At 40.0% G+C, this 27,141-nt stretch overlaps 1 protein-coding gene across 6 annotated transcripts; it reads left to right on the top strand.

Annotated features, from left to right (window-relative positions):
• The first annotated feature begins 123 nt into the window (after nucleotides 1-123).
• OGT (O-linked N-acetylglucosamine (GlcNAc) transferase) lies at nucleotides 124-26,847 on the top strand. Of its 6 annotated transcripts, none has more exons than XM_065643041.1 (22): nucleotides 124-401; nucleotides 4,218-4,368; nucleotides 5,538-5,781; nucleotides 7,488-7,556; nucleotides 10,557-10,673; nucleotides 12,064-12,143; nucleotides 13,565-13,760; nucleotides 13,995-14,135; nucleotides 14,383-14,483; nucleotides 14,681-14,834; nucleotides 14,935-15,036; nucleotides 15,298-15,477; nucleotides 16,754-16,912; nucleotides 18,627-18,716; nucleotides 20,644-20,769; nucleotides 21,522-21,692; nucleotides 21,802-21,918; nucleotides 21,998-22,165; nucleotides 23,776-23,928; nucleotides 24,637-24,889; nucleotides 25,075-25,198; nucleotides 25,807-26,847. In XM_065643041.1, exons 1-22 carry the CDS (start codon nucleotides 365-367, stop codon nucleotides 25,979-25,981), a joined length of 3,108 nt encoding a protein of 1,035 aa, XP_065499113.1. In that variant the 5' UTR covers nucleotides 124-364; the 3' UTR covers nucleotides 25,982-26,847. The 6 variants fall into 6 exon arrangements, with proteins under 6 accessions (XP_065499113.1, XP_065499112.1, XP_065499110.1 ...); XM_065643040.1 differs by having other exon boundaries at nucleotides 4,188-4,368; XM_065643038.1 differs by lacking the exon at nucleotides 124-401 and adding an exon at nucleotides 1,038-1,101 and having other exon boundaries at nucleotides 4,188-4,368.
• The last annotated feature ends 294 nt before the right edge of the window (nucleotides 26,848-27,141 follow it).

Raw genomic sequence — 27,141 nt, 5'->3', positions numbered from 1 at the left:
TTGTCGCAACGGCCTCGCGCGGAGGGATACCTGAGCCGACAAGATGTCTCCGCGCTGGGCGGCGGCCCTGCCTGGGCGAGGGCGGGCGTGACGGAAGAAGGCGGAGGAAGTTCCGGTGGGGCTCCCTCCGCCGCACGGGGGCTCCGCACGGGTCCGCTGGCTGGCGCCGCCCGGACTACTTGTCGGGGGAGCTAGTTCCGGCAGCGGCCATTCGGTATTTCGCTGTCTCCGCCACCGCCATTTCGGGAGCTGCCGCCTCAGCGCGCCGGGGCCGTGGGCAGCTCGGCTCTGCGCCGCCCGCTTCAGCCGAGTGGGCCTCTCCGCACCCCTTCTGCTGCCGCCGCCTCGCCGGCCCCCTTTCCCGATGGCGACCTCCGTGGGGAACGTGGCTGACAGCACAGGTACCGTGGGCTGACGCGCGGGGCCGGGAGCCTGCGGGGCCGGGCCTGCCCTCGCTCGGGGCCGCGCCCGCTCGGCCCAGCGCCGCGCTCCCCGTTCGCCGGGGCCGCTCCCGGCAGAACTTTCCAGAAGCGGCGGCCTGGGGGAGGCGGCGGCTCCCGGCGCCTTTGTGCTGCGTCCCCTCGGGCCCGGCGCGGCCTGCAGCCTGCAGCGGGCCTTGGCGCCCTGCTCTCGGCGCTGTACTGCCCGTGCTGCCGGCCACCGCGTTTTTCTGGAGGGTGAAAACCTGACCCAAAACGTACATCGAGGGGTTTTAGATCTCAGTCCATTGAAGGAGCAGGTCTTGCGTGGCATAACCGAGGAGTCCGGTGCTTTTCCGGACGGTCAGACCTGGATCGAGACATTAACACCTCGTGAATACGTTTAACTTTCCATTTAGCTGTAGCTTTGTTCAGCATGACTGTAGATAAGGGTAGCAGCAAACAATCGTTGAAGCTTAAAGAACGCTTTAAAAATAAGTATCAAGGCCTCAAATTGTTCTGAAACTGTTTTATTTTCAGGGAATACCGTTTAGTTTAATTGCCTTGGTTGTCCCAGCTCTGGCTGGGAAAGGCTCTGCCCTGTGGTTGCTGTACAGATCCAGAAATCGAAGGATGGGTGAGAGGAGAAATCTCATTTCCTCTGTAGAGCCAGAAAAAAGAGGTATTGTCCTTATTGAAAGGATGACAGGGCAACACAGCTTTATCCTCCGGGTTTGTGTGGGTTTCTGTAACCGGACAGGAGGCAGAGTATGAAAAGCTGAAGAGACGTCTGGGAAAAGGAGTAGAAAAAAATAGGATCTGTGGAGAAAGAGAGGGGATAGCTATGCTGAGGTGGGGATGTGAAGGGCAATGGTAGTGGTGGGGATGGAGAGGCTGAGTGCTGCAGTATGGCAGTTTGTTGCTCCTGGGGTAGAAGCGCGTGTCAGTGTGAGGCCGCAGGGAGCCGGGGGTTGGGAAGAGCGGGTGGTTATCGGGGACCCTCCCGTGCTGTCACCGCCGCCGCCTCCCAGGTGGAGCTGGCACCTGCTCCTGGCTGGGCCTAGGTTGGGTCTAAACACGAGGTTGAGCTTGAGTGGATGGTGAGTGCGTAGGATGTTATTTCTGGGGCAAAAAAATGGCTTTGGGTGTATTTCTGATAGTTCTGTGCTGGTTTTTATTTTGCGTGTGTTCTGCAGAAGTCTCAGGAAAGGTCGTTGTCGTAGCTCGTACCAGGCGTTTCCAAGGTCATAGTCGAAACATACAGCACAAGTTAGCCTTAATGAGTAAATTCACGTATGCGAGACTCGATAAGGGATTCCTCTGGCTGTGACTCTTCACTGCAGTTATTTTCTTTAGAACTGGATTCAATGAGTAACCATTAATGGCTGTGTTATGGATTCTTTGGGTTGCAGAACTTCTAGCCAACTGTCTGTTAAAAGTCCAGCTCATTTTGAACATTGCGATACAACTGTCAGCTTCCTGCTTTTCAATGAACTTCTCGAGGATCATTGCTAAAATACTTGTTTGGAGGTAGATAACTGGCTATTTTAAGTTGAGTGATTGGTTTTCTTTTTCTCTTCTGAGGGGATTTGTTCTATGAAGAGACTTGATAAATGAAAGAAAATTGTAATGTTTCGCCTATTTTTTGCTTTTTTTAGCGATTCTTATTCCCAGGTGTTAAATACAGTAGTTCTGCACTGGCTTCTCTCTTGTCCTGGGAGTTGCAACTCCAGTTTCCCTTTTTGCTTAAGTAGGCAAAATGTAGCATTTAGATAACCATTGGAAGCTTCTTTCCAAGGAGTGGTAAGAATTTAAGTCTAAACTTTTGGAGGTTTTTTTGCTCTAGCTTTGAAACTTAATAACATGATTGAAATTTATTTGAAGAACTGATTGTTAGGTCTGTGGAACGTGCTCTTCCTTTGTCCAGATTTCCTATATTTTTGCCATCAGCAGAACTTGAAAATACAGCAGCCGACAGAAGGGCCAAACCTGCGTGAGCGCTCAGGAGTGAGGAGCAGCGTGTGGGTGCTCTGGTGGTGTTAGTACCATGAGCACCTTTCTGAAACAGTGCTGTCCTTCTTGTGTTGAATAACAGTGGTGTCTGTTTATTGCCAGTAGGTTTAACCAGATACGTGAAGTTGACTTTTCCCTTGGGGTTTGGAAAACTGTTAAGCTAGGCTCCTAGAAAACAGGAATCTCATCTGGTTGAAGATACTTGGTTAATCATGTCAAGTATCTGCAAGCAAGTAGCTTTGCTGCTTCCAATTACTGTGAAACAGTTTTTAACACTGACAGAGACAATATACTGTCTGGAGAAACAACTTTAGTTACATAATGTAGTGTTTCCAATCTTCAAAACCTGCTAGTGCTAAAAAAGCAATTTTGAAATAATTTCAATAATTTACATCAATCCAAATTTCATAAAAGTAACACTAGATAGTAACTCTGTACCTAATCGTGTTGTGATTATTTTGTTATCTTTCAAGCTCTCACAAAATAATTAGTGTCAGAGGATTTTTGCAGTACCCAACTACAAAAATATGTGTACTCAGATATTGAGGTGCTTCCTTGTAGGAAGATAAATCCTTGAACGATTTATCTGTTTCATTTAAATTCAGAATTCTAAAACAGTAGGTCCAGGTGGGAAGTGTTCCATGAATGGAATTAAGTTACTGCAGAGTACTGGAAATGCTGGACTTCAGGAGGAAAAATATGAGATATTTGCAGTAATCAAACCTTTTAATAGTAAGAGTCACTGGCATAAAGGCAGAGTTTAAAGGCCAACATGTCTTTCTGGGATGAACGGTTGTGTTTTTTTCCAGGCTGCACTTGTCTATATTTTAATACAGAACCATGCTTTGTAAGAAATTTTATTTGCTTTTCACTCTTAAGGTTGTTTTATCTAAAACAGGTGGTGTTTTATTTAACTATTTTGCTCTCCACGATTGTATTTTAAATACTAAACCCATTTTGTCACTCCCATTCCAGCTAAGCCTCCAGAAACAGTAACTCTTCCCTGTGCCCTGTCTGTTTGATGTTCCTGCTGTAGGCCAGTTGCAGAATCATTGGAGTGTGTGTTTGTCACCCATCAGATATTGTTCTAAGGCCATTTTTTTTTTCTGTGAAGCAATGTTTACATATTGCAGAGAATGTAGGAGTATAGAGGATTTGAGAAATGTTACACATTGCTTTTGTACGTTTTTTGGGGTTTTTTTAAAGGGCTTTTCATTACTGGCACAGCAAAACTTCGTTTTGTTCAAGTCCTTTGAAGTCTTTGTCTGCTGTCCTCATTTCCCTATTAAGGTTTTAGAACTTGTTTTTAATACTACAAAGCATAAGATTTACAGTCTTGGGGGAGAGTGAGGAGAGTCACTGCTCTGTTAACAGCACTTCTACTGTCACGAACCGAAGTACAATATCACGTCAGGAATCTCTTTAAATATATTTCAGGTTAATGGAAAATGATTGACTTACAAATATTCACAGTCATTACAGTCTATGTGTTTTCTATTATTAGCTGATCAAGTCATGGACTTGTACAGATAATGTTAGAAATATCATAGTAATAGGTTGGGGCATGAAGATGTGAGAGTTCAAACTGCCATGTCCTGTGGTGTTTAATGTAATTTCAAATGTTTTCATCCCTCAGTTGTGTATGCTTTTTTTTTTCTCATTGTTTTGTGTTGTGGGTTTTTTTGGTTGTTGTTGTTTTGTTCCCATTATCTAACTTTTTGTTTTCCCCCCTTAAATGTTTTGGTGATTCTCCAGAACCAACGAAACGTATGCTTTCCTTCCAAGGGTTAGCGGAGTTGGCTCATCGTGAGTATCAGGCAGGAGACTTTGAAGCAGCAGAGAGACACTGCATGCAGCTTTGGAGACAAGAGCCTGATAACACTGGTGTGCTTTTATTACTGTCGTCCATTCACTTCCAGTGTCGCAGATTGGACAGGTAGGAGACCTGAAGTGTTCTGTCGAGCTTGCTTTGGAGTTTGTACCAATACTAGTACTGAGCATAGCTGACAGAAGTTCTGTTCTAACATTGATTGTTGGGGTGGTTTGTTTTGTTTTGTTTTTTTAATCACTGAACACAAATACTTTATGATAGCAGTAAGGACTGGTCAAAAATAATGTTCTTCCTTTTTGAGTTTTGTTAGGGTAAGAGAAATACAGCTAGCTTTACAACAATCAACAGATCTTGCCATTATTCTAATGGTATTTTGATATTGTACACATTAATATCTGAGTGTCAGCCACACCTGCGTGTGGTGGGAGTATTTACATGTGCAAACAAAAGCTTTTGTTTCTTTATTCCACCTGCAGTGTGGGGGTTTGTGTTTGGCTTTGGTTTTTTTTTTTTTTTGAGTTGCAAGACTGATTGATTGTTTTCTGCAAAATGGCATGATTAGTTAAGGATTTTTGTCATCTGGAAGTTGTGTTTATATTCCTTCTGGTTGCCTGTTCCCAATCTTGCTTTCTACGCCTCAAGCATTTTGAACTTGTTCTAGCTGTAAATCTGTGTGTGCTGGTGAAGGAAGTAAGAACTTTTGGTTGAGGTTTATTTTATATAGGCTCTGAATAAAGTTGTAGTAACAGTTCAGATATGAGAAAATAACATGGGGAAGGATTCAAGAGAATTTTGCGTCTACATCTGTCAGCTATATCCTGCTGCTGGAAAAGAGTATCGAGTGGAGCATTGTTTAAAGCATACACATGTTGGAAGAGGCTTCACAGCATTTCTGTAGTGTCTTCTCCGATTACATTGAGCTCAGGTTTGGTGAGACAACTTGCACCCTACTGATTGTAAATGAGAATTGTCTTTCTTCAGTAGAATCTAAAGTAAGAACAGGGAAGAATGATGGTTTAAGCTGGGAGAAGCTAGACATACATAACAGCTCCTAAGTCCAGATTTGTTGGCTGTATGGTGGCTTACTTAAGCATAAATGTTCATTAACTAAACAGGCAAACACTGGAAGTCAAGGGTGGGTGTTTTGTTTTGGTTTTGTATGGGGTTTTTTGGTTTTGATGTTGTGTGTTTTGTGTTTGGTTTTTTTGTGTGTGTGTTTTTGTGTTGTTGTGGGTTTTTTTTTTCCCTCGCTAACTTATCTGATTTTTCTCCAGGTCTGCTCACTTCAGCACTTTGGCCATTAAACAGAATCCGCTGCTGGCTGAAGCCTACTCAAATCTCGGCAATGTGTACAAGGAACGTGGGCAGCTACAAGAAGCAATCGAACATTATAGACATGCACTGCGCCTCAAACCAGATTTCATTGATGGATATATTAATTTGGCTGCTGCACTGGTAGCTGCAGGTGATATGGAAGGAGCAGTACAGGCATATGTGTCTGCCCTTCAGTACAACCCTGTAAGTAGCACTTTATTTTATAGGAGAACTCTGTACTTTACTGCTGTGCAAGGATACACAAATATCAGGTTTCAAAGAATGGACAAGTAACAACCCTTCCCTTTAGCCTGTACACCATGACTTATTGACATACTGAATACTTTTCTTCAGGATCTTTGAAAAACTTGTGTCGCAAAAAGTTTTATATTGTAGTGCAGTAAAGGCTGCTGGTTGTGTACTTATCTGTATTGTTGAGATAACAGAAAAGCCAGGAATATTTTTTTTCCCTCCAGTCAGAAGTTTCAGTGAATAACCTCATATTTAGCTTTGTGTGCTTTAAGGTAGTATTATTACAGTGAGAGGCTCACTGCTCAGACTTGAAAGCGAGATGTTGAAAAATAATCAGGTATTACTTTATCATCATGGTGATGAGAGTTGCCTTGGTTAGTTTTCCACTGTGGACTGGTTTACAGGAGCATGGGGTTTGTGTTTTATAGGCTGAAACTGACTGTGTCTGTGACTCCTATAAAATAGATCTGGTGTTTGGATTTTTGGTTTTAACTGTTTTGAATTGACATTTTAAGTAAACAATGTATCAGACTGCTGTCTTCTGTTTATTTTGCATTGTACTCAAATAATTTGTATAGTGCTACTCAGCATGATGAAGGTATCTGCCTGCTATTTGGTCAGATGATTTGTCAAAAAATACTTAAAATACAGCATTGTCTGGTGTTCATACGCTGTTTTGCTGAAAATAAGACAGGGTCTTATACAATTTTTACTCCAAAAGATGTGTAGTTTTTTTTCATGTATGGCTGCCTGGACCCTATTTAAATTGACTTTTTAAAATTAACTGTAACTAGGGCTTATTTTTGGAGTAGGGCTTATATTTTGAGCATCCTCAAAAATACTGAAAAATCATGCTAGGGCTTACTTTCGAGGAAACAGAGTATATCCTTTTTCCTTTGGAAGAGAAAATGCAAACACAGTCTAACAAGAGCTCAGAGTTTTGTTTCTCTGTCTTATTCAGCCTAGGTGAACTTGTTTATGCAAAGTGATGTGACTAGTGGAGTTTATGCACTAGTTAGAAATACTGTAAGATGGTGTTTTCTTACAGGAGGCGAGTTTTGTTTAGGTTAGAAGCTTTTTTTGTTAACATTCACAAAAACGTCCCTATTCTTTGCGGTCTTTACTGCTAGATAATGCAGTTGCACCCTGTGCTGTGGTTACAAATGAAAGAACAAGAACACGTGGCAAGGCTGTTGAAAATTGATGGATTAGTTGGAAAAACAGGGAGGAAAACTGCTTTGGGGATACAGGAGGCAAAATCACTATATATGATGTATTTAAAAGCCATAATGGCAATGGTGTAACTTAATGCAGATTTGCAGTCATGCTTTAAAAAGGGCTTCAGATACTTATGTATGACAAAAGAACTTAAGCTGCTTGCAGGGGGGGCATCTTTTTGTTGTTTTTATATTTCTGTATAAAGAGGAATTGTATGAAATATTACTTTCTCACTTTTTTATGGTTGTATTTTTACAGTACTAAAATCAGTTAGATTATCTGTTGTCTGTAATGTTAGGTCAAGTATTTACATTTGCGATGTATTTATTAAGAATTGAAGAGAAGCTGTAGAGGACTGGGGCGTTCCTTTGCAGGTTCTCTGTGAAGGCCTTTGGGGCATCTGAAGTCCTGAAACTAAGAGCGTGACTTTGATTTTTCAGGACTTGTACTGTGTTCGTAGTGACCTGGGGAACCTGCTCAAAGCCCTGGGTCGCTTGGAAGAAGCCAAGGTAGGTGTTGGGTAGAATACATGTAAACGTCAGTGTTTTGAAAACTTGAACTTTGCACCAAGTCTTCAAATCTGCGTTGATCTACAGACAGTCTGAGAAACTGCTGAAAACTGAAGGCACTGAAACACCCCAGAGTAGTTGCAGGGCAAGATATGGCATGTCCATGCTTAAAAGTTGGTTTAAGTCAAGAAACGGAACATTACCAAGCCTTTCTGCTGAACTAGACTATCCGATACCATTCTGAAGTATTGGGCAGGGGCTCCATCATGCTCTTATCTGGAAATAAGTAACAGTCCTTCAAATCTGAGGCTTGCCTGCTGGTGCCAAGCAGAGAGCCTGTGGTTAGCTCGAGATCCCTGTACGATGCAGGTGCTATTGAAAATGCTGCTCTTCTAAAGTCCTTTGTGGCTTGTAAGTGGAGAAGAAACTTATCCAAATGTTACCTTGTAATATTGGCTTTTAAAGATTTTTATTCTTTTAACTTTTCCCTTCCCTTGATTGTGGAAGAAAGGCTAGTAAATGATCAATAGCTGCAGTACGCGAACCCCCCCAATATCTTTTCTTCATGTCCTCCCTCTACCCTCCCGCAAAATAAAAAAAATCGGAAGGACAAAGCTGGTTTGTTTGGGAAATGAACTGATCGAAAGAAAACTTGCTGTAGTGGAAAGGTGGCTTCTAGCAGTCTTGTGTTTCCTAAAATGAGAATTCGAACACCAAGATGAGTTTAAAATTCTTGGCATGTTAAAACTTGGATTGCACAAATAAATTGTCTTGTTACAAGCCACCTTACGCGTCCGCGCTGCAGGGGTGAGGAGTGTGGAGAAATCGGAAACACTCTGGACTCCACGTCTGTCACTCCAAGCCCCACGCGCATGCTCAGAAGTGGAGTGTATGAACAGCGTAGCTGTCTGTTTGGCTGCAGCACCAGCTGGGGAGGGTTCTCATCTTTAGGGGGTAATGGGAATGCAGGTTCAAAGTTCATGATTTTTTGGATTTCTCCTAACAGCCTGGATGTGCGTACCGTCCTAGGGCAGCTGAATTGATATGGTCAGATCCAGGTTGCAAATACTTGTGCAGCTACATTGAGAGTTTGAACAGTCTTTGAGACACTTGGTTCTCAGCCCACCAAGCGGACAGCTAACATGAATTGCACTTCACTGCAGCTTTAGTGTGACTGGTATAGGCCAAGACACTGCGCCTGCCTTAGGTTGCTGACTTCTTTGTTTCAGAGCTCTGGAGACACCTAGTTTGAAAGTGTTATTCCGTTTTGTGAGAACTTAATAAACGAGGAAAAACATCTTGAGTAAATTGCAATGTGTTTCTTTGGTTATCAGTCCATTCGAAAGATCAAGCCAGCAGATTCCTTACAGTTTGAACTAAAATTTAATTTCTTTTTAGATATTTCAGAGCCTTTCTTCCAAAAAAAAAAAAGTCCCTGCTGTATGCAATTGCCCTGATTAACCCTCTCCCTTCTGCATGTCTCCCTTGTTACAGACAGATTGTCCTCATTCCCATGTGTTAAGACATATCCAAAAAAATGCAATTGCTTTGTTGAACTCTTACTAATGATCTTGTTTTATTTTCTCTCTTGTTTTTGGTTTTTCACCACTGATATTGTATTTAGAAGGTTTCAGGTGGGTGAAACCTCCTATTCCATGCGTAAGGTGCCTCGCTGAAGGGAGCTCGAGGCCTGGATCTAGGGCAGACACACACCTCCTCCTCCTCTTCCAGCAAGGAACGCACCGAAAAGTCACATGATGAGAAATATGGTAACGGGTTTGTAACTGCCACAGCAAAACCATTTGCCTCCATGCCTGAATCTTCTGTCTTGTGGCTTCAGAAACAGCTTAAAATATTTAATTACGAGCAAGTAATGTAAGAATATTTTATACTAGTAGCCACAAATTCTTTCAAAGAAATAAAGTAAAAGTAAATTAAAATATTTTTTTAAAGAAATAATTGGAGATAGTTAACAGTAAAAGCTTCTAACTCTTCTGGTTGTTCATTTTTTTCCTTTTTTCTTCTTTGTTTGGATTGCAGCGTTCTGCTCTTCTGATGATGCGCTGTGATCCTGCAGTAGCGCAAAGGCTGCGCAGCGGTAACGCGCATTGCGTGCGATTAAGCCCTCGTGAACGGTTGACTAGATGATTAATCTCTGATTGGGTGCCTGCCCAAGCTCCAGGCTGTAGCCTTTTGGATAAAATTGGGTTGCAATGCATTTAGAGTCCAGACATCAAATTTAATATGCAAGTTTCTGTATGGGCCTGTCTGGTAGATTAATGATTCTGGTTGGCCGTTCACTGGACCTAGGGGCAATCGATAGAGCAAAGCAGTTCGCAGCGATAGCGTGGCGCCGTGCTGGTTAGGATGCGCAGCGATTTCTCGCGCTTGCATTACAGGGACCTAAACCTTCGTGCAATCCTGTCATTTGAGGTTTTGAAGCTGCAGATGATTGAATGTATTTGAAGAAACTGGGAAACAGGATGCAGATTAGGCATGTCACCTCTCTTGGCAAGGACACTTGCAAGCGAAGAATGGCTTCACTTTTTCAGTAGTTTTTCTAGGTGTTTGGGTTTGTTTTTTTTTTTAAAGTAATTTTAATCTGTTTTAGAATATTTCGCAAATTAATAATTTTATTTAGTACAAAGTTGCTTTTACACACTAATTTTTTTGTTTTTATGCACTTCAGGGTGGCAGGTGTTTCCACTGAACTACTTGAATTATTTCTACGGTTATTTTCTGTCATGACCTCATGTCTAAAGGCGTGTTAATTTGTCATCAGCATAACTGAAAAATGGTGGGCTTGCACCTGGGTTTTGGTTTGCGCTGGCGCAGGATCAACAACAGTTTGCAGCGCATTAGTTTTGGCGCAAGCTAGCCTATACTGCAGGGTCACTTTTGGCTGGTTAGAGAAGGCATACTAACAATTTTTTTTTCTCATTTTTTTCTTTTTACAAATATTCCCCTTCCCTTGTATCTCTCTTCTTTAACTGTTCCAAGGCCTGTTACTTAAAAGCAATTGAGACTCAACCAAACTTTGCAGTGGCTTGGAGTAATCTTGGCTGTGTTTTCAATGCCCAAGGAGAAATTTGGCTTGCAATTCATCACTTCGAAAAGGTAACTATCTCAACCAGGCATCACTGCTAGGTTTTAACATACGTGCAGTTGTCTGCTTGTGGATGATAGAAATACTTTGGTCAGCAGAGAACTTCCTATGATTCTGTTAGTTAATATCCTATGTTGTTTTTTGGTTTTTTTTTTTTACTTCCTGATGTTTCAGACTACCTGTATACCACTAGAGGGATATGTTTAAAATTGCCCTAAAGACTTCACGCACATGTCAAATATAAGAAAATTCATTAATTTGTTTTACAGTCCTTTTCCAGAAATTTTTTTAAAATATCTGATTCGATGGCAGTAATGTTTTGCATGTTTCATGTGTGAGAGGGAGAAACAACTTTCTGCTTTGTTTTTCATTGTAATTTTGTTTCAGGTGTTACCTTCCTTTGAGTAACTGAGGAGAGCGATATTAAGTGACACACTAATTCCTCTTCTCCAGGTTTATTTTTCGTCACTGTTCTTTCAGACTTCTCTAGATTGGTGTCATGAACTAGTTGTCTGATACTTTCTAGTTAGTAACTGGTTAGCATCCTAATTCAGTTTGTACTCATCTCTTAAGTTTCTAAAGTGACCTAAAACCAGATTTAAGATGTGGTGGAGTGTTTCTTCCTGATATTTATGACTTGAGATCTACAAAAAATAATTTTAACTGCTCAGGATATTTTTGGATCTGTGTTTAGTTAGTGTTAGATTATAAAGTATTTTAATTTGGAAGTAATAGTTCCCATGAGAGAGACTTTATAAGAGTGTGGCCTGTCATATGTAGCTTATTAATGCATCTTCTTTAACTTTATTGTTTATAAGGTTTTTGCATTTTATTAGTTTGGAAAGGAGTGAAAGTGTTTTCTTTTAGTTAAATGGCTACTGAATTTTCCCTACACACATGATGTATTTATTCTTTTCTTGCTTTTGTGAAGTTGTCTGTTTTCCTGGGTTGCTAAAGTTTTTAAATGCTGTCTTGTTTTTAGAGTAGATACAGCATATGGATCAGGTTTTTTAGGTTTTTCTCCCCTAAAAACAAACTAAAGGCAGCATAGCATAGGTAGGCAGGAGTGTTAAACGTGATCAGCCTAACAGAAATGGTTAATGCTTTATTCTGTAGTAGTTGCAACTGGCTGCGTAAGCAAATGAGTAAGTTTGAAGGTAGCGTACACTGTTGTTTCTACAGATAAATAACTTTGTTCTATGATTTACATAACTTAAGTTTTCCATCATTACTAGGTTGTTGGTAAAGTCTTAGATACTTATAGATTGGGTTTGTCGAATCTAAGAAAACCGCAACCAACCAACAAAAAACCACATGCACAAAACACACCGTACCAACTAGGTCGTATAGAGAATGTTTTTGTGTTAATACTCATAACTGTTACTTCAAAAATATTTTCAGGCTGTAACGCTTGACCCAAATTTTTTGGATGCTTACATCAATTTGGGAAATGTCCTGAAGGAGGCAAGGATATTTGACAGGTAAGCAGATAAGTACTGTCACTCTGTCAGTGTCCGGTCAGATGTATCAAGATACAGATTAGGTTCCTGATGTAAAATCTCTTTGGACAGTATAGCAAATATTTCTGCTGTAAGCTAAGCAAGCAAATGGCTTTGAAATGCACATAGAGCAGGTTACTGGAATAATAATAATAAATTCCTGTGGAATGTATTCTTTTATGTATCCTTCCTGTACTTAATAAAATGTTAAAACTGAGACTTTCTGAAAGTATTGACGAAAGGAGATTTGAAATTAAGACTGGGGGGGGGGCGGGGTGTGAAGATAAGATGTCTGAGAAAGGCACAAGCCCTTGAGTTCTCTGTTTTCATTGTGTGATTTGGGGTATGATCTACAAGTGTGTCTCTTCTAAAATTTTCCTTCTGTGTAAGACAAGCTGAAATGTGGCAATTCAGCCACGCACCTGATTGACTGTTCTGTATTTATTATGCGTCAGCATCATGTTATTGCACGCAGTTGCAGTACTGTTGTTGTCTTTTTGAACTAGTTTTTTTGAGACCTCTGATCTGATGCATGGATCTTTTGTTTCTGGAAGAAGATCCAGGCTCTGTTGTTTATATGCAGTGTACCATATTGCATCTGTTAATTGGATTATAATTTCTGGTAGCTGTGATTTGCAGCTCCAAATTTAATAAAAGCTTGCAGGGGATGGGTTAATTACTCTAACTAGTTGCATTGCACACAGTGTAAATCATTCTGTGATTTGTTTTAACTATGAAGTAATGGGCCAAACGGGCACATTTCCTCATAATTTTAGGCTTTACATCACCTTTGTATACTGTTGTGATTTTTCTCGAAGTCAGATTTGAATACATCAGTCTTTTATATAGTGCTACAGGAGCATATACTTAAAGGTCTTTAACTTTTGAACAAACCGAAGTTTGAAGTATAAGTAAAGCATGATACATGCGTTAGGTTAGCAGAGAGAATAAAGACATGTAATAATACAATACTGTTCATATTGTTACAATTGAATGATAAACTGTGGAAAAATGGAGCAAAGGTCTCATGCTTATCCTAGTAATGAAGAGTGCGTAAGAAAACTAGACAAAAGCTTTTTTTTTTTTCCGGAAGACTTAATGTTGATCACTATACAGCATCAGGTGGGAGGAAAATATTTCCTGTTTGTATTACAGTGTTTCTTCTAGTCTGCTAGTCGTTACAGAATTGAGCATAACTTTAACATGAATAATAATAATTCATCCTATGATTTGGCTTTCAGTTCAGTCAGTACTCTTCTGTGTTTTCAGTAACATCTTACTGGACAGTTTTGTGGGTAATGATACATATTCCTTTCAAGTTTTTATGTAGGTCATTTTTATGACCAAGCTAAACATAATTGCTGCTCCGTGGGCAATTGTTTACCTCCTTTTTCTTCTTACAGAGCTGTAGCAGCTTATCTGCGAGCCTTGAGTTTGAGTCCAAATCATGCAGTTGTGCACGGCAACCTTGCCTGTGTGTATTACGAGCAAGGACTAATAGACCTGGCAATAGACACCTACAGGAGGGCTATCGAGCTGCAACCTCACTTCCCTGATGCCTATTGTAACCTGGCCAATGCCTTGAAGGAGAAAGGCAGTGTAAGGACTACTTCTTTTCCTTTTAAAATTTTTTAAAAGTACAGCGAATGTTTGTTTTAGACACCGGGTTTCACCAGCTTTAAGATGGGATGTTACCCTCAGTTAGTTAGTCATAAGGAAGAATAATTTGGGAAATTTCCACCTTGAACGTGTTTAAAGTGATTGTATAATGCCTTCTCATAAAAAGTGCTGTTACAGCAAATTGCTATATTAACAGTATACCTTTTTTTGAAGGTGGTAGAAGCAGAAGAATGCTACAATACAGCTCTTCGACTTTGTCCCACACATGCAGATTCTCTCAACAATCTAGCAAACATCAAACGGGAACAGGGGAATATTGAGGAGGCTGTTCGTCTTTATCGGAAGGCTCTTGAGGTACAGTTGAATGTGGTGAGGGAGGGGTGGGGAATTAAAGTTGGAAATGTGTAATGTGACATAGGTTTTCTCCCTATTTGGTCATAAGTGGAGAAACGTCTGCTCAGAGACCTGAATTACATAAAAAGAAAAGGAAGAAATGCACCAGTTTGTGGTGGTTTTTTGTTTGGTTTGTGTGTGTGTGTTTGTTTTTCATGTGGTCTACTTGGGGCATTTGAGAGACCGGTTCTACTTCTTTTTCTTCCAGGTATTTCCAGAGTTTGCCGCTGCACATTCAAACTTAGCAAGTGTTCTGCAACAGCAAGGAAAGTTACAGGAAGCTCTGATGCATTACAAAGAGGCTATTAGGTAAGTGGATACTATCTGTGGTCATCCTAGCCTTTCATAATGGGAAGGTGTCGTAGATTTGTACAGAAAGTGACTTACAGTACTGTATTTTAATTTAGGTAGTTGCTTTGCAAACCAAAAAGTCTGGGTATGGGTATGGTTTCTCATGGGAGGAGGACCTTTTATTGCTCATGACATACATGATCTTTATTTCTCAGAATCAGCCCCACGTTTGCAGATGCTTATTCTAATATGGGAAATACTTTGAAGGAGATGCAGGATGTTCAAGGAGCGTTGCAGTGCTACACCCGTGCCATTCAGATAAACCCAGCTTTTGCTGATGCCCACAGCAACCTGGCCTCTATTCACAAGGTAGCACATGCAAATGATTCACTCTTAGAGTATGCTGGGTACTGTGAGTACTTACCCTGAGTATATTTTTATCTGCTAACTCATTTCTGTATCTCTACAGGATTCAGGGAATATACCAGAAGCCATTGCCTCTTACCGCACTGCTCTGAAGCTGAAACCTGATTTCCCAGATGCCTACTGCAACTTGGCCCACTGTTTGCAGGTGGGGAAGACGAAGTTTTGATTGTAATTCCTAGGATTCCTCTGCAGCAAATGCTAAGCTTGACCACCTCAACCAATCACTAATTTAAACATAAAGAGTAGACTTAAGTCTTAAATCAGAAGATTATACAGTCATCAACAGTAATTACTGAAGTTCTCACTTCTATTTTTGGAAGAAGCATTAGTCTCAACTTGTGAAATATCTGATATAGATCAAAGGAAGCTGTTGTCCTAATGCTTTTGTAATTTTTACTTTTTCTAGATTGTCTGTGACTGGACAGACTATGATGAAAGAATGAAGAAGCTGGTTAGCATTGTAGCTGATCAGCTGGAGAAAAACAGACTGCCTTCTGTCCACCCACATCACAGCATGCTGTACCCCCTTTCTCACAGTTTTAGGAAGGCTATTGCTGAGAGACATGGAAATCTGTGTTTGGACAAGGTAAGAAGTTTTATACAGGTCAGTTGTGGTTCAAGTGCTTTGTGGATTTGCCTGTTCTTGCTGAAAATGTAATGCTTATGTGGTTAGTATTGGCCTTTGTAAGGTTTCTGAGTCACTGACCTGTAGAGGAATATGACATAGCGCTACTCATCTAGTTTGCAAAGCACATGCAAGGGGTGTGTTGGAAAAGCAGAGTAAATTATTCTTTCCCGACAGTAAAACAGATCCAGGCAGCTGCGTGATAGCATTTCTCAAAATCTGTCCCTATCCAGCATCTGTAGCGCTTGGAACCTGACCTTGCCTCTAGTGAATCCTTGCTGGAACGCGTGAGCTTTTCGTTTGGCTCTGGGAATTCCAAATGCACTCGGTTTAGTGGTGGTGGCAGCAATGCTAGAGGGTGGTGCATCACAGTAGGAAATACTTGAGTATTCATTGTGATTCTGTTTTAGAGTACTTTCTGCATAGTAGAACAGATTGTTCCAAAAACTTATCTTCTGTTGCTGCAACTATGTAACTGTGTGCCATTTCCACAGACTGCACAGCATCTCAAGCTGCCAAGAGTGCAGCTGATGGCAAATTGCTTAAAATTTGATGCAACTTCGTTTTGTCTTCATCCAGAGTCATAGCTGTTAGTGCTTATGAATGTTTAGATGGACTAATTGAGCAGGTTGCCAATTAAAATTGAAAATACACTGTCAGCCAGTGGAAGGGTCTGGTTAGCTAATGTAAGGATTTCAAATTTCAGAAGGTAGCACTTAGCTTTTGAACTGGTTTGTCTTAATAGCCTGATAATCCTGTCAGTGATAGTGGCTACAAGCTGATGTCTGGGGAAGATGGTGAGTGTGAGAATAGAAAGCATGCTGTGGTGCTTCACAGGAACGCTGTTCTGGTCACATGTGGATTGTAGTTGAGAACTGCTTGGTCATAGTGGTGTGGTATCAGTATATTTAATAATCGGGGTTGAATACTTAACAGATAAACTACGGCAGAAACTATGATAGAAAGGCAGAAATGTCAACTTGCAGTAGTGATGTCTGTCTTTATTTGGCTGAATGTAGGTATATGAGATCTGGTAACCCAGTTTGTGGGCATTACGTGTGGCTCCAGTGGAAATACATATAATTCAGGTTTCAAACAACAGATTGCCCACAGAGCCCCTAGTTAAATGTGGGATAAAGCTAATTCTACAAACTCTTGGGGGCTTTTTTTGTGCCTCCGTTTAGCATTTTGTTTTGATTGCCAAGTTTATAAACAGTTGTGTATGTTTTCTTGACAGATTAATGTTCTTCATAAGCCACCATATGAGCATCCCAAGGATTTGAAGGCTAGTGAAGGTCGACTTCGTATTGGCTATGTGAGCTCTGATTTTGGGAACCATCCAACCTCACACCTAATGCAGTCAATCCCAGGCATGCATAACTCAGACAAATTTGAGGTAAAAATATAAATGGCATGCTTAATACTTTAAATATGGCTGTAAGTGACACTTCCTTTTTCTTGGTGCAGGCAGGTAAACTAGGGAAGGGCAAACTTTTGTTTCTCATGGTGTGGGTTGGTGTTTTTATGTTTTTTGTTTGTTTTTGATTGAAGAGTTCTCCAGCATGTTAACTCCTCCAGAGTTAGCCTCCTTTACCAATATGAAATGTTCTTTAGAAGGTAGGCAAATTAGATACCTGTCCTTAGAATTACTGTAGTTAGGATTTGTGGCCCATGGAAAACTCTTTTTTTAAGCTTCAGCTGCTGTTCTTTGTGTAGATGTTTCAACATCAAAGTACTAGTGCCTGGTTATGTCTGATGTACAGATAGACATCTGTTTTGTTCACTCTGTGCTGCTGGGGTTTATTTTTTTACGTGTATTTTTCTCTGGGATACGTGAATAACAAACATGAACTTCATATTGGTCTGTCTACTGCTTCTTTAAAAGGAAGTGTTACACCACACTTACTCCAGAAGGAGCATATGCAGCTTAGCAATCCTAAAGTCACATCTATATTTATTTGGGTGTCATGTTAAATGATTGAGGCTGTAAATAGAACTAATTCCCAGTGATGTAATTTGCCCCATGACTGTTTAAGTTGCCTTGGTTTTGAGCTCCTGTTTTCCAAGGCATGCAAATTTGCTTATCTTTGTAAAGGGTTGTAAAAATTTCCTTCTTGCAGAAGTGGTTTTTTAATTAATTTGTTTGTTTGTTTCTGGGCTGCTTTTCCCCCTACCTTCTTGCTTTTTTCTGGTCATTAAGTCTTTGTAGTCTGAAACCTTTATGACAAAGCTGTGCGCTCAGAAGTAGGGTTTTTTCATGAAACAATTGGGTGGTCTGAGTATGTGGGATGTGGGGAGAATATACCATTTAACCTTGAATCAGCTCCAGACAAAGGGTAGTCTGTTTTGTTCGGGATTTGTAAAGCTCTACAGTGCTTAATTTAAATACTAAATACAAGTTATCTGGTGTGTGTGTTTGGTTAGGTTTTTTCGTTTGTTCGTGTTCTGGTTTTGTGTGGTTTTTTTGGTGGTGGTGGTGGTGGTGTTGGCGTTTTTTTGCTAAACCCATGCTTTTGTCCTGCAAGATAATATATTATTTGGATATTGGTTCTATTTGTTCTATATATGTGCTAGGTTAGCTAAAGATGCCTATTTACGTAACCTGTCAACCTTGAGTTTCTCAGATACTTTTGCAGTTTCTTAATTGGAGAGAACTAGTCACTCCTTAAAGAATCTGTTAGAAAGCTTCCCCAAGGCTTAGCTTGTCTGTTCAGCCTGAGTTCATTATTATGATTCTCACTAATTACGCATTCAAAGGTGTATTGTAAAAGGCATTCTTAGAGAATTAAGTGCTTATGCAAATCCGTTTGTTAAAATTACTATACCTCGGACTGCTGAGAACATTATATATGTCTGTGCAAGACACAGTGCCGTACTCTCAACACCAGAACTAGGTAAAACTGAGGCCTGGTGTCCAAAATGCCCAGTACCCCTTTTTCTCTGGACTTCTTTCTCAGCTGGTAAATGCCACACAAATAAATATAATTTGTATGAAACTAGGTGTAATTTTGCTAATGTAATTTAAAATTGCAATACCATATGTTTTATAGCAAAGTTATTTTGTTGGCAAGTTGTTGCAGATACTCAATTTTTGGTGCCTCATATTCTAGGTATTCTGTTACGCTCTGAGTCCTGATGATGGTACAAACTTCCGTGTAAAAGTGATGGCTGAAGCAAATCATTTCATTGACTTATCTCAGGTGAGCTTTTAGATGAATTGACCTTTTACCAAACCCTGAATGAAGAAAGAGATCAGCCTGTAGTTTGAGATTTTTAGTTGCAATCACTTCTTGAATTAGGCTGATGTTAGTCTTGAGATTTTGGTGTTAGTAGATATATTGGTATGATGCCTTACCTGGGATGCGGTGTCCTCCATGTGATTATTAAAAAGTAATATTGACAATACTGAATAACTGTTCCATTAGGTCTTCAGGTAATAGTCATGTCTAAATGTTATGGATAAGTCAAGATGCTACTGCTACAAATATATTTGAGCTTGGTTTACTACAGTGAAGCAGGATAGAGGGGGGGATTTTGCCTCTATATCCCAACGCTGTTTTGGTAACACTTAGAGGTGGGTTTGGGTTTTTCTGAGTTCCATATGCAAACTGATGGGGATTTTGGTATACACAGAAGTCAAATCGTTATGATATCTCAGGATAACTGGCAAAACCCTAAAGTAACATGGGATAATCAGTGGCACCTGGACAGTCCCACATTAGGTGATAAATAAACTTTCATGTAGTTTTAAAACTTATGATGTTGTTCGGAACCTGCTGTCATAAGTAACAACATTAAATCAATGTCTGCAGAATTGCTATTTGGGATGGATTTTGCCAAGTTGATCTTCTAAAATGTTCTTTTAGAATAATGAGCTTCAGCTCTACTTGTGGAAAGCCATTTGTCCCCCTCTGCTTTTGCAGCTGTGGATGTTTGAAAGCCCTGGGTCATGGTAGAAGAGGGCAGCAATTTCATATTTGTTGTTGCATTTAACAGTTATCTAGGGAAAAAATACTTCCTTTGCCTTTATTGATGCACTGAGTTTTCATATTTAAAATTCCTGAGGCATCAAACTCCTATTTCTAGGTGACAGTGCAACTCTTAGAGATTTGTACAGGAGGGTCAAACAGGTAGAAACAGTTTGCTGTGATCCATTGCATCAGCAGTGTAAATTACTGGAAGTTAAACTGAGGTGGGAACTCAGATTGTTGTCCACTCAGAGATATAACTGTCCATGTGCATGTGTTTACACCGTTGTAAAATGTGAAGTAGCTTTTCCTTTTTACAAAAACGAAGTACTTTCATGGTGCACATTAATTGTAGAGCAAGTTAGCATTAGCAGTAGCTGCAGAGTAGTTAATTGGCTTACTTGTGATCTTCAGTTTGAAGTGTATTATCTTAATTTGGGAATCTACAACTTGCCTTATGTTACTTTTGATCATTAATTAGCCTTACAGGAGTGGTAGTGGTGAGGCTGTTCTGCTTTGTATAGTCTCAGTTTCTAGCTTTTGGGTTTTGTTTTACTGCTGCTGAACTAGAGACATCTATCAAATATTTTATCTGCTTGTAGGTAATGACTAATTATATAACTAATTCTTGGAGGAATTTAAAACCGAAAATTGTTTACCTTTCAGTATTAGACAGGAAGAGACACAATTGTAATTTCCAAGGCTTTGCTGTTCTTCTTGAAAGTCATTGGTAATACCTTGCGTGAAGTTCTGCTCTTTGTTTTTAATTTAGCCAAGAACTAAAGTAGTTTCAGTGTTGCTTCACATTCCTTCCATGGTGCATTTGTGATATTTCTGTGCACGAGTTTCTGAGCTTGGCAACGCTAAGTATCATTCCATTGATTTGAATGTGCAGAGGCAATCTTCAATACCACAGTTAAAATTTCTGTAAGCAGCTGTTTCAGCTGTGGCTAGCAAACTTACAGGGGTATTTTTTTGCTTCAACAGGGATTTTTTTGATTGAGTTGATGACTTATACCTCTGTAAAACCAGGAGTAATGAGATTTAAGACTCGCCTAAATTATGCAGCTGATGTTGATTGGTACACTGATGACTAACCACATTTATTACTGAAAGATGGAAAACAAAAATAACTTTTATGTATTTATTTATTCTTCAGATACCATGTAATGGAAAAGCAGCAGACCGCATCCATCAGGATGGGATACACATTCTCGTTAATATGAATGGCTACACCAAAGGAGCCCGAAATGAATTATTTGCCCTGAGACCAGCACCTATTCAGGTAACTAAGTTAGAGGGCTCTGTATCTCCAACAAAACACTTGTGAGGAGGAAGAGTTTCTCTTTTTCTTCCAGCAGACTGGAAAAAAATGTTGAAGGCTCATAGTGATCAGTAAGCGAGAGACACTTTTTAGGGCTTAACATATGTGAGGCAAATCAGATCATTCTGGTGAAGCGGTGTAGTTTGGGTTTTTTAATGTGCTTTATGGGCAGTTGACTGTCCTGAAAGAGAACTCCTTAGCTCTCTGAGGTTCCTGCACACACTGGAGTTCTTGCATTAGTGAAAACAAAGAAAGGGTATTTGAAACAGTTGTGGAAATTAGTTATTGTGGTTTAATCTGTTTAGGCTTAACGAAATTCTAGTTAGGATAAGTCAGAATCAGTGTCGGAGTTTTTTTTGACTAAGGATTTTCTAAAATGCCTATGGAAAGAGAAGGAGAAAAGCCTCAGTCTCTAGGCTACAGAAGTTTTGTCTCAGCTAAGACAAGATGTAATCACTGATGGTGTGTGTTCTGCTATAACTGCACGTAGTTGGGTACTTCGGCCTTTTGCTGAGGAGATCAATTCTAGAACATCTTTGAACTGTTTGCTGTCTCAGTAGTGAAAGTTGGGGTTTGCCGGTTGCTTCTCAATTGATAAAGCACAAGAAGGAGCTTGAATCTGTAGGTGGAAAATTCGAAACATGTTGAGTTTTAAGTTCCTTTATTTTTTTGCGATGCACTTGGGACTGGAGCCTTGCTTTCTTGTTTTTTAGGCAATGTGGCTGGGATATCCTGGAACCAGTGGGGCGTTGTTCATGGATTATATCATCACAGATAAAGAAACTTCCCCAGTTGAGGTGGCTGAGCAGTATTCAGAGAAATTAGCTTACATGCCAAACACTTTCTTTATTGGAGACCACGCCAACATGTTCCCCCATCTGAAGGTAGGTAGGATGATAGGGCAAGAAAAGTTGTCATTTTCTATAGCTGTCTTTATAAAATGGTACTTAATATAGCACTTGGTAACTTTTAAAAACTTTTTATTTTTTACAGAAAAAAGCAGTCATTGATTTCAAATCCAATGGTCATATTTATGATAACAGAATTGTTTTGAATGGCATTGACTTGAAGGCTTTCCTTGACAGCCTCCCCGATGTCAAGATTGTTAAGGTGAGAGCTACTACTTTGTGTGTTTAGTCTTGGAGACTGAAGCCAGTACTCTGTCTGATGGGTATGTCATTTATCACAGATGAAGTGTCCTGACAGTGGTGACAATGCAGATGGCAATGCTGCCCTCAGTATGCCAGTCATTCCTATGAACACAATTGCAGAAGCTGTGATCGAGATGATTAATCGTGGGCAAATTCAGATAACTATCAATGGATTCAACATCAGTAATGGATTAGCAACTACTCAGGTGAGGCACCTCAAGATGCTGTTCCTTTGGGTTTTGTGTTCTATCGTTATGGTTTAACATAACAAGGAAGAAAGACCTCTAAGCAAATGTCTGTCTTCTGTCATGTTGATTTATTTAATTCTCATACTGAAGGAAACTCCCAACTGTGTTATAAGCCACAGATGTACTGGAAGATGATCTTTCCCCCCAAAGATGGAGGGGTTATATCAAGAGGTATCTAAAATCCAAAGAATTTGAATCTTGTTGCATAAAGAAAAAACTTGATAGTTCAGAATTTGAAGGCAAGATTTGCTCTTTGCTTGCTGCCTACAGGGCGTTTGTGAGCTGTTACCCAATTTCAGTCGTGTTTTTCCTTTGCGCAACGGTTCTTCCTTTTAAAAAAAAAAAAAAACATATTTTAACATTAGTGTAACTCTTTTGACTTGTGACTTCTATTCAGTTTACGGTCAGTCCTTCAGGAGACACTTTAATGTCATTTGATGAGACCTTTTATTATCACTATCCATAATCTCATGACCTGGTTTCTTTTTATGAGCTCCTTTGTTCACAGCTAAGATTTTCCTTTAAGTTGGTAAGAGGTTATGTCTTAGTTTGGTCAGTAAGCTTATTAGCATTTTTTTCCTGAAATTGTTGTGCCCTGAGAATAATAGAGAATTCTTGTCTTGACACTCCACCACGAAGATGAAACTATCTAAGCTTGGTTGGTGCAGTTTAAACCCAGGATTTATATCTTTTGATCACACTGATGTAACCCTTTTTTGTGCTCATTTTAATTTGATCTCAGCTACTTTTGGGCGTAGGTCAAGGAGGACTGTGCATTGTGGTTTTTAGGTCTCCTCAGTGACCTGGATAAGTAGCAGTTTTACCAGCTTTTGTTGAACTAAATTATCTTGTGCATCTTCTAACAGGGTCAGTGACAGTGAGTCATTGTCATTCATGTCAAGTTGGTCAACAGTATGCCTGTTTTGGCTGGCCACAGTGCCACTGAGCTAAATTTTAAATGTATGTGTATGATAAATTTATAAAGGGAACACTCCAAGTACCTGCTTTGCCCTGTCTGTACTGATATTAATGTGTCTTCAGTCTTGAGTCTCATCTCTTCTGTGCCTGTTGTCCTTTATCTTAACAAAAACAAACCACAAAAAAAACCCCAGACCCACAAACAAAAAAACCCCATTGCTTTCTAAATACTTTTTTATTCTTTCTTGAAGTCTTAATTTGATTTTTGGTCTCAAGGAAACAAAGTGACCTTAAGGAGCAGAGGAAGTAGTCCATGCGTAATGCCTCTTTATGATTCTTCTTTCCAATTATTCCGGTTACTTGGAATTTCAGGGAGCTATAGCAAGGGTGTGAAAATGCCCAGTGTTTTGTGCTTTGGTGGTCGCAACATTGTGGCATCCACAAGCATGTAGCCCATAGCGGATAAATTCTTGTTATGGCTAAGTAGCCAATTTTGTTTTCATATAACAAAACCAAATGTATGCTTACAGTAACACCATGATGCTAACAAATGTTGCAGTGTGTCTCGGGATAATTCCACAGGGCATAATCTTGTTTTCTGCAATTAGTGTGTTCCAATAGCTTTTTTTTTTTTTTTTTTTTTTTTTTAGATTAACAACAAAGCAGCAACTGGCGAAGAAGTTCCACGGACAATAATTGTTACTACCCGTTCTCAATATGGCTTACCCGAGGATGCTGTTGTGTACTGTAACTTTAACCAGCTGTATAAGATCGATCCTTCCACTTTACAGATGTGGGCTAATGTGAGTATCTGTGTCTAGTATGAAATCTAAGGTCAGGCTTTTGGAACAAAGCTGTTCCGTTTGAGTTAGCAGAAACCATGCAAGTTAAACCTGTAATTGTTCTGTGGAAAACATTGTCACTGAACTGTTTGAATCTGTACAATGCTCATGTTGCAGGACTTAGTGTTAATAGAATATAGAATTTTTTTTAGATTGATTTAATGTCATATTTGTGCTTCTAGCTAGTGAAATTTGTCTTGGACAGCATAAGCATGCTGATATTCTGTTGTGAAATGAGTTCTGTCTTCTCTGTTCTGCACAATTAAGTCATAACTGGCCTCGGTGGTTGGTAGACTGATAGATCTGGGCACTGAGTGTCTGTGTCAAGGTTCAGTTTATAGTGTATTGCTGACAGTTACTTGAATAATTTTTTATATTCCATAGCATGAGTCTATAAAAAATTATATAAATTAGAGAGTACACTCTCTTAAGTACTGCTCTATGAACTATTGCTCAGAGTTGCTGTCTCTTTCAGTAGGATTAGAAATGCAATCCTAGTTACTCCACTCAAAATGGCGATCTGTTTTTTTTCTTGGTCTGTACCTCAGAAGATTGAAGTATCAAATGGTTGTGCCTTTTGCCTCATTTTGTCATGTGGTAACTTCTTGTTTGGAAAAGGAAATATTCCTGACCAAACTCTCTGTATTTGCTTCTTTATTTTTGTTACAGATTCTAAAAAGAGTTCCAAATAGCGTGCTGTGGCTGCTACGTTTCCCAGCTGTAGGAGAACCCAATATTCAACAATATGCACAAAACTTGGGTCTTTCCCAAAACCGAATCATCTTTTCTCCTGTTGCCCCCAAAGAAGAACATGTGAGGAGAGGGCAACTGGCTGATGTTTGCCTAGACACTCCGCTTTGCAATGGGCACACCACTGGCATGGATGTGCTCTGGGCTGGGACCCCAATGGTCACTATGCCAGGTAATGCAGCAGGGAACCCACGTAGAACAAAGGGGTTTGAATACTATTAATTTTTTAATAATGAATGGCAAGCCTAACAAACTTTGCCTCTTGCAGAGGCAGAAGAAAAGTAACTCATGCTTTGCAGTATGTTACTTGTTATAGGTTGTCGTTTGTTTTTTTTTTTTTTTTTTTTTTTTTTACAGGTGAGACTCTTGCATCACGAGTTGCTGCCTCCCAGCTTACTTGCCTGGGTTGTCTTGAGCTCATTGCAAAAAGTAGACAGGAATATGAGGATATTGCTGTGAAACTGGGAACTGATCTGGAATAGTAAGCAAATTTGTCCTGTGTAATGTGCTAACATCGAGAATGTAAAGTGCTGTATTTGGGCATAGTGCTGAGACTTAGCAGTAGGTTTAATCTTGCAGATATTTTAATATTTAAAATAGCTAGGGAATCCACATCTTGAGGTTTCTTGTCTTGCAGTTAGCTCAGCTTCAGCTTTTACAGTAAACTTATCAGCACTCCCAGCTGAGTAACAATGCTGCCTGTTCTGAAGACATTGCTCATATGCAGGCTCTTATCTGGTAAAAAGTGTGTTATAGTTCACCTTTTGTTGTTTATAAATTGAAGATTAAGCAGTTTGTCACTTCCTGCAAGTTAAAAACACGCTGTAAAAACTTATTGCAGTACAGATAATGCAACAAGTTAATGCGTTAATGTCACAGCTCTTCTGAGTTGAAGTGGTCACACCTGGTCTGCACTAGAAATGATAAGGGGATGAAATAGTGATATGAATTTGGTGGAAGTAGGGGAGCAGATATTTTTGAAACAGTTGTACTGAGAGGTCTGAGTTAGCTGAAAGTAGCGGATTTCAAAAGTAAGCAGTATTTGGTGGTGTCTGGAACCTCTCATGACTGCTTTAACTCTTTTTGTAGCCTGAAAAAAATACGTGGCAAAGTCTGGAAGCAGAGAATATCCAGTCCTTTATTCAACACGAAACAGTACACAACGGACCTGGAGCGGCTTTATCTTCAGATGTGGGATCACTACGCTGCCGGCAACAAACCAGACCACATGATTAAGCCAGTAGAGGCCACTGAGTCTGCATGAAGAGAGACTGTCCGTGTGCCCCCCCAGAACTCTCCAGGAACTGAGCCTCTCAAACACTTCTGCAGAGGAGATGAGCTAAAAACTGTGCATTTCTACTTAATCTGCCTGGTACTCTGTGGCTGAAGTAATATATGATGGTGATTAAAGCACAGCCAGACTTATTTCTTGCATGATAGGGAAAGACTCAATAGAGCCTGGGATCCTTTTATTCCATGAGGAATTTGAATGGGATTGAGCCGTGTATGCGAGCCTGTGTGTATGAGTGACATAGTGGTTGCTGGGGGAAGCTTGAACTGCCTGACCACTTCTGATTTCTTGGATTGATTTAATCTTCCTATGAATCTCTCTCCTTTTATGTGGATTGGGAATTGGAGCGTTTTAACATTTGATTTTGGGTACTCCTGTTGGTATATGTGTGGTTCTCCCATGACAAGATTTCCAGCTAGCGAGTGTTGCTCCCTGCATTCATTTCTAAACTGTGTGGACTGAAAGGGCATATTTGCTGGTGTAGTCTTTTTTATAGGTTTTATAAACCACTTGAGCCTATATCAGCCTTTTAATGTTTGACCTCTGTTTTGGAGCTCTCTGTAATGTGTTGGTTTAGATAAGGACTTTGGGGGTTTTTTTGTTTGTTTTTAAGCTTCTCCAATAACTCAGCTAATTGGCTTCATGATGGCAGCTCCTATTCTGTTGAAAAACCAAATTTGATTTGAAATTAATCTTCCCTGCAAGTGTTTGAGGTAAACACAAACTGGTGCCAAATACAGATCTTTCAGGAATGATTGTTAATTATGTATAGAGGCGCAGTCCTAGGTACTGTAGCAAAGACTTTAAACAAAAAATAAAGCTTTGGTTTGCCAGTTTGACTGATTTGACCAACGTTTCATGTTTTCTGCTGCCTTTTTTGTGCTGCTGTCAGAAAAGTGTTCTGAACTGCTGACCTTTCACCTCCCTTTCAGTAATTTTTAAATAAAATGCTGTTTATTTCAGCAGAAGTAATCCCAGGTAAGGTTAGATCTTGTACATAAATGGTTTTTGTTTCCACTGCCTTAGACTAAACTCAGCAGAACATGAAAGCTCTGGTGCGCATGTGTGCTTCAGTCGCAGATGTTTTGGGGCCTCACAGTAGCTTGTTCCTTTTGGCCTTTGCAGTGCTGTCA

This window comes from Caloenas nicobarica, chromosome 12 (assembly GCF_036013445.1).
Source record: "Caloenas nicobarica isolate bCalNic1 chromosome 12, bCalNic1.hap1, whole genome shotgun sequence".
Classification (NCBI taxonomy): domain Eukaryota; kingdom Metazoa; phylum Chordata; class Aves; order Columbiformes; family Columbidae; genus Caloenas; species Caloenas nicobarica.
Note: the sequence above shows the minus strand (reverse complement) of the source record. Positions and strands in the feature narration are given on the sequence as shown.

What these genes read in the sequence shown, in the direction of transcription:
- OGT (XM_065643038.1), top strand. Translation starts at nt 1,053, where the DNA reads ATGGGTGAGAGGAGAAATCTCATTTCCTCTGTAGAGCCAGAAAAAAGA. An exon ending in CATTACAAAGAGGCTATTAG is followed by an intron (nt 14,484 to 14,680) that starts GTAAGTGGATAC and finishes TTTATTTCTCAG; the next exon opens with AATCAGCCCCACGTTTGCAG. An exon ending in ATGGATTAGCAACTACTCAG is followed by an intron (nt 22,166 to 23,775) that starts GTGAGGCACCTC and finishes TTTTTTTTTTAG; the next exon opens with ATTAACAACAAAGCAGCAAC.